The sequence below is a fragment of the Filicampus tigris genome, chromosome 6 (assembly GCF_054856515.1).
Source record: "Filicampus tigris isolate MCC_2025a chromosome 6, RoL_Ftig_1.0, whole genome shotgun sequence".
In the NCBI taxonomy this organism is placed as follows: domain Eukaryota; kingdom Metazoa; phylum Chordata; class Actinopteri; order Syngnathiformes; family Syngnathidae; genus Filicampus; species Filicampus tigris.
The window spans coordinates 29,235,296-29,247,416 of NC_141222.1; the positions used below are offsets into that span (position 1 = coordinate 29,235,296).

At 53.2% G+C, this 12,121-nt stretch overlaps 1 protein-coding gene across 4 annotated transcripts; it reads left to right on the plus strand.

Moving 5' to 3' along the window:
- The first annotated feature begins 59 nt into the window (after nt 1-59).
- Nucleotides 60-10,199, plus strand: LOC147146682 (equilibrative nucleoside transporter 1-like). 4 transcript variants are annotated; one of them, XM_086032672.1, is made up of 13 exons: nt 60-4,352; nt 4,536-4,700; nt 4,770-4,851; nt 4,957-5,114; nt 5,191-5,330; nt 5,405-5,539; nt 5,935-6,032; nt 6,124-6,198; nt 6,295-6,360; nt 6,451-6,562; nt 8,638-8,723; nt 8,832-9,031; nt 9,307-10,199. In XM_086032672.1, the coding sequence occupies exons 2-13, from the start codon at nt 4,675-4,677 to the stop codon at nt 9,416-9,418; spliced, it is 1,290 nt and encodes a 429-aa protein (XP_085888798.1). In that variant the 5' UTR covers nt 60-4,352; nt 4,536-4,674; the 3' UTR covers nt 9,419-10,199. The 4 variants fall into 4 exon arrangements, with proteins under 4 accessions (XP_085888798.1, XP_085888799.1, XP_085888796.1 ...); XM_086032673.1 differs by having other exon boundaries at nt 4,536-4,851; nt 6,124-6,199; nt 6,299-6,360; XM_086032670.1 differs by having other exon boundaries at nt 4,536-4,851.
- The last annotated feature ends 1,922 nt before the right edge of the window (nt 10,200-12,121 follow it).

The window sequence follows — 12,121 nt, forward strand, 5'->3', positions numbered from 1 at the left end:
GGAGGGGGGCGCCTGGGGGGGGCCCGGCCCACTCAGCACTTCTCGCCGCAAACGGCCAACGCTCGGCGATTGGCCGAGCGTTGGCCGCGCGCCCGTCGCCAGGGGCAACCGGCCGCCCCCGCCGTAGAAAGGCCGGTGGGGGGGGCGGGGGGTTGCTACGCGGGAAAGCCTTCCTTCCCTGCTCCCTTCTTCCTTCCTTCCTTGTCTCCCCCTGGCCCTCTACACTTCTTTCGACTCCCCTTCTTTGCTTTCTTGTCGCTCCCACGTTTCATTCGCTAGCTCCTTCATTCCGTCTGCCCCTCACTCCTTCCTCCCTTCCTTTTCTGCCTTCTGCCTATCCTACTCCTTCCTATTTTCCTTTGTTTCCTTGGTCTTTTCCTTCTTTACATGTTTGTTTCCATCCTTTCTTTCTCTCCTGGTTTTCTTCCCTGCCTCCTTCCTTCCTTCCTTCCTTCCTTCCTTCCTTCCTTCCTTCCTTCCTTCCTTCCTTCCTTCCTTCCTTCCTTCCTTCCTTCCTTCCTTCCCTCCCTCCCTCCTTCCCTCCCCACATCCCTCCTTGCCTCTGAGCTTGTCGTTGCATGTTCCTTGGCTAATGGAACGGGCGATCAAGATGGCGGCAGGCAGACGCGCCGCCTTAACAGCATTTCTAATATATATATATATATATATATATATATATATATATAGTCTGATGTGACAGTTTTTAGACACAGGCCCCATCCAAAGGTGGGAGCAAACTGGATTGAATGAGCTTTACCCGCAGCATCTAAGTACAAGCTTTGAGAATGATGGAAAACCTACCAAACATTTTGCATTCGGGAGCGCGGCGCCGTCGGATACCTTCCTTCATTCACCGGTCCTGGACATCCGCCAACACCGCAGAACCACTACACCCGAGAATCGACGAAGCGACACTGTTACACGGTCATTCTTTGCCCGCTTCTTTCCGGAGGCGTCGACCGATGCCCCGGTCCTCCCACAAAAGCTACCCACGCCGCGCTAGAAAAGGCGGAACGCCATTCCATTGCCGCTGCTCTTACCGCTGGCGGCGGTGCCGGGTGGACCGGGAGTGGCGTTGGAGTGGTTGGGGGGTGGGCGGTGCGGGGCCGCCGTCGGGCGCGCCGGTCCCGTAGCGCAATCGCGGCCTACCGGCACGGCGAACCTCGACTGTAGTTCCGAGGGCAAAAGTGAACGCGTTTCGTGGGCGAAGAATAAAAGCGGCCACGGGTCACAAAAGCAACAAAAAGCCGCCTATTCTGCAAAGGCTTCCTAACGCTCGCGTTGTCTGGGAGCCCTTGGCCGCACCCAAGGGCTCACCGGGTGGGCACGATTCCTCAAAGTGACCGGATTACACACCTGTTCCAAGAATCCAGCCTGGACTTCCTGTGCCTGTCCGAAACATGGCTCCATAATTGTTCTCCATCAGCCGCAGTGACTGTTGCCGCAATGTTCGGAAAGGACGCGACTGAGAGAAAAGGAGGAGGCCTAATGATTGATGTCCGCCATCATTTACAATGCAACCAGGTTCAGCGGTCCTCAGACATGGATTTGGAATGGACAGGTTGAACCGGCACCTCAAATGTCTTTCCCCCTCATAGGATTGGATCGGCCACCGAGATTTCCTATCAAAGAAGTTACCCCTCGAGACCTTTTAGTATCAAAATATGACCGCTTGTTAAAGGTCCAACAAGGACAACTTCTGCAACCCAGACTCAAATTGACTTGATGTTTAGTCACCGACCTGATAGAATTCCAAAATCCTTCAGGACGGTCGCGGGATTATCCGACCAGAACTTCGCTAACCCTCATCGCTAGAAAGTTACCAAAAAGGAGGAGTAATCAAATGACGAACAAAGGGCATCCCCCTTTTAGAATTCCCCAAAATGAGATGAAAATGAAGAAGAAGAAGAAGAAGAATGCCTTTATTGATCCCACAGTGGGGAAATGTGGGATCAAAATCGAATCGGTGCGATTTGGTGACAGGAACAAACGTGGAAGCGGACTGTCGTACGACCTTTGTCGCTGCGACGAAATCAATTCCGAAAAGAAACAAAACTACAATCTTTCAATAAAACAACTCTTCCGTGGAGAAATGCTGATATGTTGAAATGAGTGAAAGAGAGAGATTCCACCTTGAAGGTGCAGGAAGTCAAATGCACCTGCTGATGGATGGATGTCCTACTGAAAGCCCGTTCCAAATTGCTTCTGCTTTGAGTGCACATTTTGTTGAGGCCGTCCTTCAACTTCTAACACAAAGTCCATCTGGAGAACAATTACGCGCCGAGCCAATAAATCCAGTATTTTCTCTTGATGAAGTCACACACGCCAATAATAAGCGTGCTCAACTGATGCATTTGGGATGGACTCCATACGACTAAAGAAAGACACATCAATCTGCTCCCATCGCCAAAAGGATCCGTACCTCCTCTGGACAGGCCTTGCGCCCTCAGGACCGGAAGCCTGCTATTGTTACGCCAGTCTCCAAGTCAGGAAATACAAATGAGGTGACAAGCTATCGGCATTCTGCCTGCGGTATCGCGTAGCGGATCGGTTAGTGACCCCTATCTTAATACCTCACCATATAATCGACCCCCCCCCCCCCCCACGCAGTTTGGTTTCGGAGCCAGTCGGTCCACCGACACTGCCGCTTGATTTTTTGCTTGAAAATGTGAAATCTATGATGGACGAGGGGGGGGTCGTTGGCGCGGTATTCCTGGACTTTTGATACCATCAGCCAGAACGTTCTTATCACCCAACTCTCAAACTTTACATTTTTCACTTAATGCCATCCAGTGGGTACAATCCTATTCAGAAAATAGAACGCAATCAGTCAAGGTAAAAAAAATCAATAAAAATGTATCGTCCCATCCTTTAGATAATAATTTCGGTGTGCCCCAGGGCTCAATCCTGGGTCCGCTTTTATTCAGCCTTGACATAAATGACCTGCCCTCAGTTTGCTCAGGATGTGAGATACAAATGTACGCTGATGACACTGTGATTTATGTCCATAAAAAAGGGAAGGACAATGAGGATGTGAGGATCAAACGGACTAAAACTATGGAGCATGTGTCCAAATGCTCTGTACGAGTCCATCGTGTCTCCGTTTCAATGTCCAAAAGACAGAGTGAATGTTCTTCACAAAGAGAAGACGGGATTGACCAGATCCGGACGTGTACTTGGTAGGGCAGAAGATCAAAAAGTCTAAAAATACCTGGGCATCGTTTTCGACTCCCAGCTCACATCAAAAAAGCGTGTGAAAAAAGTCAACCAAACAGGTAAAGATAAGATAAGATAAGAATGCCTTTATTGATCCCACAGCGGGGACATTTTCATTGTTACATTGTTACAGTTTGGCGAGTTTGAGAGATATTGGGCAAAGTCTAAACCCTGAAGCCGCCCAATTCTTTTTCCCACGCAGTGACCATGCCACGTTTGTCCCACTGCGTCAGCGGCCGGTCGCGAGCCTGTAAAAGCACATTGAAACCGATTCGTCTCCGAACAGGCCCTGAAAGTCGTTGACGCGAAAGCATATGGTCGTCGCCATTGCAACGTAGAACTGGACAAAGGTAACGTGCCGCATTGGGAAAACGTGGTTCATCTCCAAGATGCCTCTCTGCTTTTTCAAATTTGACATGGCGCGGCCCCGCCACCGCTCCCCAACGTTGTTGACCTGAGCGGGAGACAAAGGAGATCTGCCGCCTCGATCCATCTCTTAGTTCCTGATCTCTTAGTTCCTCTCAGGAAAAGCGCCTTCAGCCACTCGGCCTTTTTTTCACCGAGAGCCGTTGAGTTTTGGACCGCCGTTCCTTTTCACGTCCGCAATGTCCATTCATTTGGGCGATCCTGGCTTAGCGGATCATCGAGTTTGCACACGCAGTCACCGCCGGTGATAGAACCTTTTTCATGCGCCGCCTCTCTACATTTTGTTGATGCTGCCGGGTGCGCTTGTATCAGCTTTGACGGCGTGCTTCATTTGAACTCGTTGTTGTTGTCGGTTTAACATCTCGCACGGGGACTCCGGTTGAAAACCAGCTTCAGCGCTGAAACCGGCGCATTGACGCAAATGTGGATTGATGTGCACCGTCCCTGCTTGAAAACAAACAAACAAACAATGCGCAATGTTTCTTGGCACGGAAGACAACATGGCCCTAACCAAGCTATTTTCAGCTGTGGAATCAACTCGCAGTGCTCGCGACTGAATGAAGAAGTGCTGTGTGGGTGTGGTCTTATCATGAAGCGGTCAAAGTCTGAAGTCTTGCGCTATCAGCAGTACAAGGTCAGAGGTCGCATTGTGCTCGGGCTGGCAAGGAAGGAGGACGGACGCGCACTCGTGCATCTGGGCCGCGTTGAGGGTGAGCGACAATTTCATTCGGATCTTCTCAGCCTTCTTTCTTACTCTTTGTTTGTCTTGGTTTTGTTTCGTCGGACGACGACGCTTCGCCGCCAGCGCGCCGCTCGTTCCGCGTCCCGCCGTGCCCTCCCCCTTCTGTCTACAATCACCCGCCTTACGTCCACTTCTTATTTTGCTCCGGCAGGATTTAATTCCATTTGCCGTTGAAGCGAAGTCCACGTCCACGTCCACGTCACGTGATTTGGCTCCATCCCGTTTGCCAGGCGATTGAGGAGGCGCTCGCGCGACCACGCGTTTCCCCGCCGATCGGACCTCCCTTCAAAATGGCCGCCGACGCGCCGAGAGACAAGTGAGTGTGTCCGCCCATCCGTTGACGGACCGCCGGACGGATGCGCAGATTGCCGTGTGGCCGTGTCAGGTTTCGCGCCGTGTGGTTGGCGTTCTTCATTCTGGGCTTGGGAACGTTGCTGCCGTGGAACTTCTTCATGACGGCCACCGCGGTATGACATCACTTTCCGTCCCCCAAAAGTGGGCGGGAGACTCCCCCCCCCCCCCCCCCCCAAAAAAACAAACAAAAACAAAAGCCCCCGTCGATTTGCGCTCAGTACTTCACCGGCCGCCTGAAGGAGTCGAGCAACGGGACGGCGGAGGGGGCGGAGCCCGAGCCGAGCGTCCTGGAGGCCAAATTCAACAACGTGCTGACCTTGTGCGCCATGTTGCCGCTCCTCGTCTTCACCTGCCTCAACTCCTTCCTCTACGCGCGGTAAGGCGCAAAGTTGCCACCAGAGGGCGGCAGAGTACTTGACTTGTCGCTGTTTTGCCCGGGCGTGACTCCGGAGGGTTCCCGAAGGCGCGCGCGTGGCGGGCAGCCTGGCGCTCATCCTGGCCGTCTTCCTGCTGACGGCCGCCCTGGTCAAAGTGGCGCTGGAGCCGGCCGCCTTCTTCGCCGTCACCGCGCTCAGCGTGGTCGTCATCAACTGTGAGTAGGCGGCGCGGCGCGACGCCGCCCCCGCCGACAAGTGGGCTGACGCCTCGTCGCCGCTCTGTGGCCAGCGTTTGGCGCCGTGCTGCAGGGAAGTCTCTTCGGCATGGCGGCCGCCCTCCCCGCCGCCTACACCGCGCCCATCATGAGCGGACAGGGACTCGCCGGGACCTTCGCCGCCTTGGCCATGATCTGCGCCATGGCCAGTACGAGCAGCGCCTTCCCTCGGCCGCCTTCTCTGGCGCCTCCTTCCTTCCCTCGGCCGCCTTCTCTGGCGCCCCCTTCCTTCCCTCGGCCGCCTTCTCTGGCGCCACCTTCCTTCCCTCGGCCGCCTTCTCTGGCGCCTCCTTCCTTCCCTCGGCCGCCTTCTCTGGCGCCTCCTTCCTTCTCCCGCTCTCGCCCCTTTCTTCTCTAGCGCTTTGCATCCTTCTCTCATCTTTCCTTCCTTGCTTATTCCACCGCCCTCATGTCCTCTCGCCCGTTCTCCTCTCTTCATGGCATTCTTTTGTCCTACTCTGCTTCTCGCCTCGCTTCCTCATTTCCTTCTCGACCTCCTTAATGTCCCCCCGTCCTCTTCCTTCCCTCTTTCCTTTGCTTTCAGGCGGTTCCAGCGTTGAAGAATCGTCCTTTGGTTATTTCATCAGCGCTTGCGTTGTCATCCTCGTCTCCCTCTTGGCGTACGCCGCGCTGCCTAAACTGGTAGGTGCGCGCGCGCGCGTGCGTGCGTGCGTGCGTGCGTGGGCGCCCGCACGCACGCGCGCCCACGTCTGTTTGTGACGCGCGTGTGTAGGAGTTTTTTCAGTTTTATCATCGGAGGAAGGGCGGGCACAACAATGACAGTGTTCACGTCAAGCTAAGCCAGCCAGGTAAGCGGCGTCTCCCGGTTGCCTCGCTCGTCCTGGTCTTGCCGGTTCCCCGCCTGCCGCACTTTTTTCTCTTCTTGCCGGTCGGCTTCCCCGCCGCAGCGAGCGCGGAGGAAGGCGTGGCCGGGCCCGCCGGCGTCTCCGCGGTGGCCGTCTTCAAGAAGGTGGGTGAGGCGACGGCGCGTGCGATGATGCGGCTGCCGCTGACCTTTGACCTTTTGTCGCCTGCCGTCCGTCCGTCCGTGGCCGTGGAGATCTGGGTGTTGGCGGCGTGCGTGTGCGCCACCTTCGCCACCACCATCGGAGTCTTCCCCGCCGTCGCGGCCGACACCAAGTCCACCTTGGCGCCAGGGGGCGCCGCCTGGGGCGAGTTGGCGCCGCCGAACGCCTTCCTCTTGACTTCCTCATGTCCTCACTCCGCTCCTTTCTTCCTTCCTTCCTTCCTTCCTGCCGTCCTTTTTTTCCCTGCCTCTTCCGTCCTTGAATCCTTCTGTCAAAGTCAAGTCAAATGAATTTCTATAGCCCTTAATCACAGGAAAGTCTCAAAGGGCTTCACACATGCACCAGATCATATACACCACATCCCCCGATCTTAAGGGAAAACTCCCCAAACCCCGTCTGGGGAAAAGTGAGGAACCTTGAGAAGGGACCGCAGATGGGGGGGGGAATCCCCCTTCCGGCACAATCGCGAGTGGGCAACATTGAACGCACATTACAGTACTATACGGTGTTTGTTCAAGTGACGTGAAAGTTCATCAAAGGAAGCGCCGCAGGAAGATGACATCGACGAAGTGAGCCGGGGGCCAACGCTCAGTGTAGAAATGTCCATAGCGGCGCCTGCGAGGATGCGCTCAGCCTCCGATCTCGTAGCGCTCGGTTGCCGTTGGATCCAAACAGCAACCTCCCATTGGGTGGCCATCGCCTAGTTCTCAAGCCTGGGGAAAAAAAGGGGGCAGACAAAGAATACAAGCGGGGCCAAAACAAACAGTTCAACTGAACGCAGAATCCTCCAAATAAGTCTTAAGTGCTGTTTCGAACATTTCTACTGAGGTGGTGCCCGTAATATCCGCGGGCAGGGCATTCCAAAGCGCGAGTCGGTGCCCGAATAGGAAACGCTCCGGAGCCCGCCAACTTCTTTTTGGCTCTCGGGATCACCAACAGGCCGGCCGGCATTTTGCGAGCCCGGGTTTGGGATGGGAACGCACGGCGCCACTAAGTGGACGAGGCGGGAAGGTGCCGAGCCCTGCGGTATTTTGTAGCAAAACCTTGAAATGGCATCTCAGGTGGACCGGCAGCCGATGCAAATTGGCCAATATCGCAGTCATATTCTGGAACTTTCTGCTCCCTGTCAAGAGTCGTGCTGCGGCATTTTGGACTAACTGCAGACTTTTCCTTCATTTTCTTTCTATTCATTTCTCTCGACTTCTTTCCCTCCTCCCACCCTTCGATCCTTGCTAGAAATAGAGCGATGTGTCTTCTTCCGGCTGGACTCGCCACCGCACTGTCATTCAAAGTCCGCGGACAGCCGACGGTCGGACCGCAGCCCGCGTGGTCATTCGCTGGCATCGCCAAACGGATTTGTCTCTTCACGGTCCCGCCGTCCCATCCCGACAACTTCTTTCTATTTGGTTTCTTTTTTCCACACGTTCGAGTAAAAGGGGGTCGGTCTGCAAATGACTTTGAATTTCTACGACAAATTGGGGAATCCTGAACGCAACGACACCCCACTAAAAGTCACCGTGAAAACGCAAGCCAAAGCGGCTTTGGCAAAACGCAAACAAATCCAGACGAACAAAGCCGCCCTGAAAACAAAAGAAAAGTTTGTCCGTTTCAAAAAGGAAAGCCGAGAGAGAAGCAACCGCAAACTAACTCTCACGAGCCCGATCGGGAGCTGATATGAGGAGCATCGCAATTTGACGTAGTAAGTCGGCTGATGTGGGGGGGTTTTCGGGCGGGGCCGATCGCCATCGTGTCGTCGAGGCGGGCGACCCGTATTTGGAGCCCACGTGAGAGAAAGGGGCGTTTTGTTTTCTAAGGAGGCCGATTTGGAGCCGACACTCGTTTGGGCTTTTTCATTCCTATTATGACTCTAGATTTCGACATCGTATCAAATTGTACGAAAAAGTTCGGGGAGCACCCGGTCAGCATATGAAGGCGTATGCGTGAGCTGCAAATTTGCCCAAAACGGGTCCGTGTCGTTCGTTTCGGACACAAAGGCAAGTCCTCCAACATGGCGCAAATGCTCAACGCTGACATTTCCACATTTGGAGTCCGAAGTCGATTTCCGTTTGACGCGAGCGAGTTGATATTGGTCAAAACGCCGCTCGTCGGTCTGTGCCTGGTTAAAGGGCGGCAGTGGGCGTGTGCGCGGGTGAAGGCCCCGCCCCGCCCCCGCCCCGCCCCTTCCTGTGACTGACCACGTCACGGTGTCATCATGTCAGACGTCTACTTTGTGCCGGTGGCCTGCTTCCTGCTCTTCAACGTGAGCGACTGGGCCGGGCGCAGCCTGAGCGCCTTCTGCGCCTGGGTGAGTGACTTCTCCTCATTGGTGCGTTGGCAAAGTGGGCGTGGCCTCTGACTCTGGGCCGTGTGTCCCTGTGCCCGTGTGTCCGTCCGTGTGTCCGTCCGCGAGCAGCCGGGAAAGGACAGTCGCCTGCTTCCCGCGTTGGTGGCGTGTCGCGCGGCGCTGATTCCCGCCCTGATGTTGTGCAACGTGCAGCCGCGCCGTCGCCTGCCCGTCCTCTTCCGCCACGACGCCTTCTTCGCCGCCTTGGTGCTGGTCTTGGCCTTCACCAACGGCTACCTGGCCAGCCTCGCCATGTGCTTCGGACCCAAGTCAGATCCTACCGCCGCTTTTCTTCTTTTTGCGCGTCTTCTTCCTTTTGGCCTTTTCTTCTTGCCGCCTTTCTTCTCTGTCGACGGCTTTCTTGAGGTCCCCTTTTGGATGCCGCTTTACCGCTTTCTGGACTTGTTCCTTTTTCTCCTTCCTTTTCTTCTTCTTGCCTTGCTTCTGCCACTCCTCCCCAATGTGCTCTTTTTGGCCGTTTCTTCTTCATGTTCCCGATCCGCTGGCCTCTGATTGAGTTTTTCTTCTTCTTGCGGCGGTCCAGGAAGGTTCTCCCTCACGAGGCGGAGCGCGCCGGCTCCATCATGGCCTTCTTCCTGTCTCTGGGTCTGGCTTCGGGCGCGGCGCTGTCCTTCGTCTTCCGAGCTCTCGTTTGAGTCGTCGGAGGAAGCGGCCAAAAGCTCCCGGCGTCCTTGAAGGCCGCGCGGTGTCGGAAAGACTCGCCGTGTCGCGTTTGACGTCGGCGGATCACAGAAAGTGTCGACGGTTGAACCGGCCGAGGTCGCCCGTTGCTGAGCCCTGATTGAATGAGAGGAACGGGAACGCTTACCGGGTGGGGATTGATCCGCACTAGGGTTAAGATGACAATTAAAATCACCTCCTATGATTGTATGTTTCCATCCCACGTCAATTATCTTTGAAAAGGCCGAGGACAGAAGATGCGTCGGATGTCCGGGCCGATTGTAAATATTGAGTATAGGAGATCTGCTCTCCTGAGAACATCCCCCTCAAAATCACATGGGAACCAGATGCGTCCTTAGCACGGTGCACAATTTGGCAAGGGACACTTTTTGGAATGAGAATCGCTACTCCGCGGCAGTCAATCCAAAAAAGCTTAAAGTTTGGAATCAAGTCAATGTCATTATCGATGTTGTGTGAACTCAAATCATACAAGTGGAAAGCTGATCTCAATCATCCACATGCACTGATGTATTAAAGCAAGTCTTTCTAGTTAGTTTGTTTGGTTACGTTTGAGAGTGTAGAACTGTGACTCTCAGGTTTTCCATGCTTTTTATGACACCATTTCAATTTGAAGCAGACAAACGCATACTTTTACCGGCACAAATGATTGAATACAGAATCCTGATATTTTAAAAATCGTCATCTGATTTATCAGAGCAGGAAGTAAAACCTACACAATATGTTGTTGCAGTGAAAGGGGCCATATTGAGTTATTTCTGAACTTTTCCACCTCGAGCCGCGCACCAATTCATACGGCGGGTACGTCGATGTCCTTCAATTAACCACGCCCCGTCCATCTCTCACTTGGCTCTCTCTAACGAGAAAACCACGCCTATGGCCAGGAGGCGTGTCATCCACAGCCAACTTTGGGTAGGTAGAAGACCGCAGATCTCCAAACCGACCCAAAACAACCTGTGGCTCGAGAAAGAGAAAAAAAAAAACAAACCCCACAACATCCACAATGCCAGTAACCCGACAGACATCCAGACGCATAGAAACGGTATGGGCACCATCGGGACCCCGAAGGGCTCGGCCGACGGAGAGTGGTCCCGGGGTTTAAAGGTCGGGACAAACGCCCACCACCTGCAAACCTCTGACGCAGATCATCGGCAACCGAGACAGTAACGATTGTGAAGAAAGGTAAACCTCGCGGTGGAAGCGACGGTGACCGCTGACCACGTTTTTACAACGGAGTGCCCTGCCCTCAGCAGAAGCTGTCGCTGTCCGAGGAGGCTGAGAAGGAGAACGTCCCTCAAACGTCCTTGACCGGAGCTGTCAAGACTTTACCAAAAGAGACGTTGACTGAGGACGGGGAACCAAAGCGGCAGGAGAAGGATGACGATGAGGCCAAGAAAGAGGAGGATGAAACAGACGCACAGGAGGAGGAGAAGGATCTCGCATGGATGATGCCTCCATATGGCTGGATGACTGCATCGGGATATAAATGTATCAAACAGTCAAGCGTTCACTTGTTGCAGGATGTGAAATATACAAATGAACAATGTGACGGGTGTAAAAATGATCACCCTAGTCAGAGTCCTCACACGTGTCACAATGTGCAGGGGGAAGGTTATTATTCCGACGCACACTTTTATGATGTGACAAGGTTACTCTGTCACAAGAAACTTGGCCCTAGCCACCATTACATCTTGAACCTGTATCAGGTGCCCAACGAGTATCAACGAGTTAAAGACGCGGCCCAGATAGTTCTGAGAGAGTTTTCGCATGAAAAGAAGATTTTTGACAAGCCGCGAGGGAGTGCATGGCCCCCTACCGGCGTCTGACAAGGCTAGAAAGTTGTCGGAGGATTACTATGACAACGAGAAGCGACAAGCCATAGACTTCAACACCGATGAACCTGTTGAGAGAAAGTGTCGCAATCGATGTTTTTTTTGCAAGAAACGCTTACCTTGTTTCGCTTGTCAGATGTTGTTCTCATCAACCCTGTCCCTCAGGTCAAACGGTAACACCTTCTCAACCATTCGACAGTCTACTCGTATAGAGTTGCCGGGGTTTCCATAAGCATCGTTAGTGTTCACGACATCTTCAGTCAGCTTTCCCAGAGAATTGTTCGGTTTCCCGGTCGGGTGAGTTTATTCACAGGCGGGTCCGCGGACTGGTGTTTTGCATTCGCCCAAAGTGCCTTGATATGTCTTTTTTTTTTTTTTTAAATTATTTCTATCAATAAATACTTTTTGAAAATTCCTGTAATCCTGGCTCTAGGAACAACCACAAACCTTTCGTTTGGTGAGACATACAGGAGGTGGACATCAGCAACCCCACTCTTCATTTTCTTGTCAAATAACGACATTGAAATACATTTGTGAAGTCATTCCTAGTGTACACGTGCAATGTGAACTTACATGCGTATTTCTGCTAATGAAGTCATTCTTCAATGTAAAAATCCTAGATGTTCCCAAACATTTATTACAAATTGTGGAACTATTCTTAAATGTACCGAGGTACTCCTTGAAAGTTCCCTTTAATGTCTTTAAATCAGTTAAAGGTAAAAAGGGAAAGGTAATACCAGATGTAACAACATAAGTTCCACCTGTTCATGTGCAATGTGAACACAACATTTCTGGATGCGGCCCCCTATTTGCTTAAAAAGATATCTA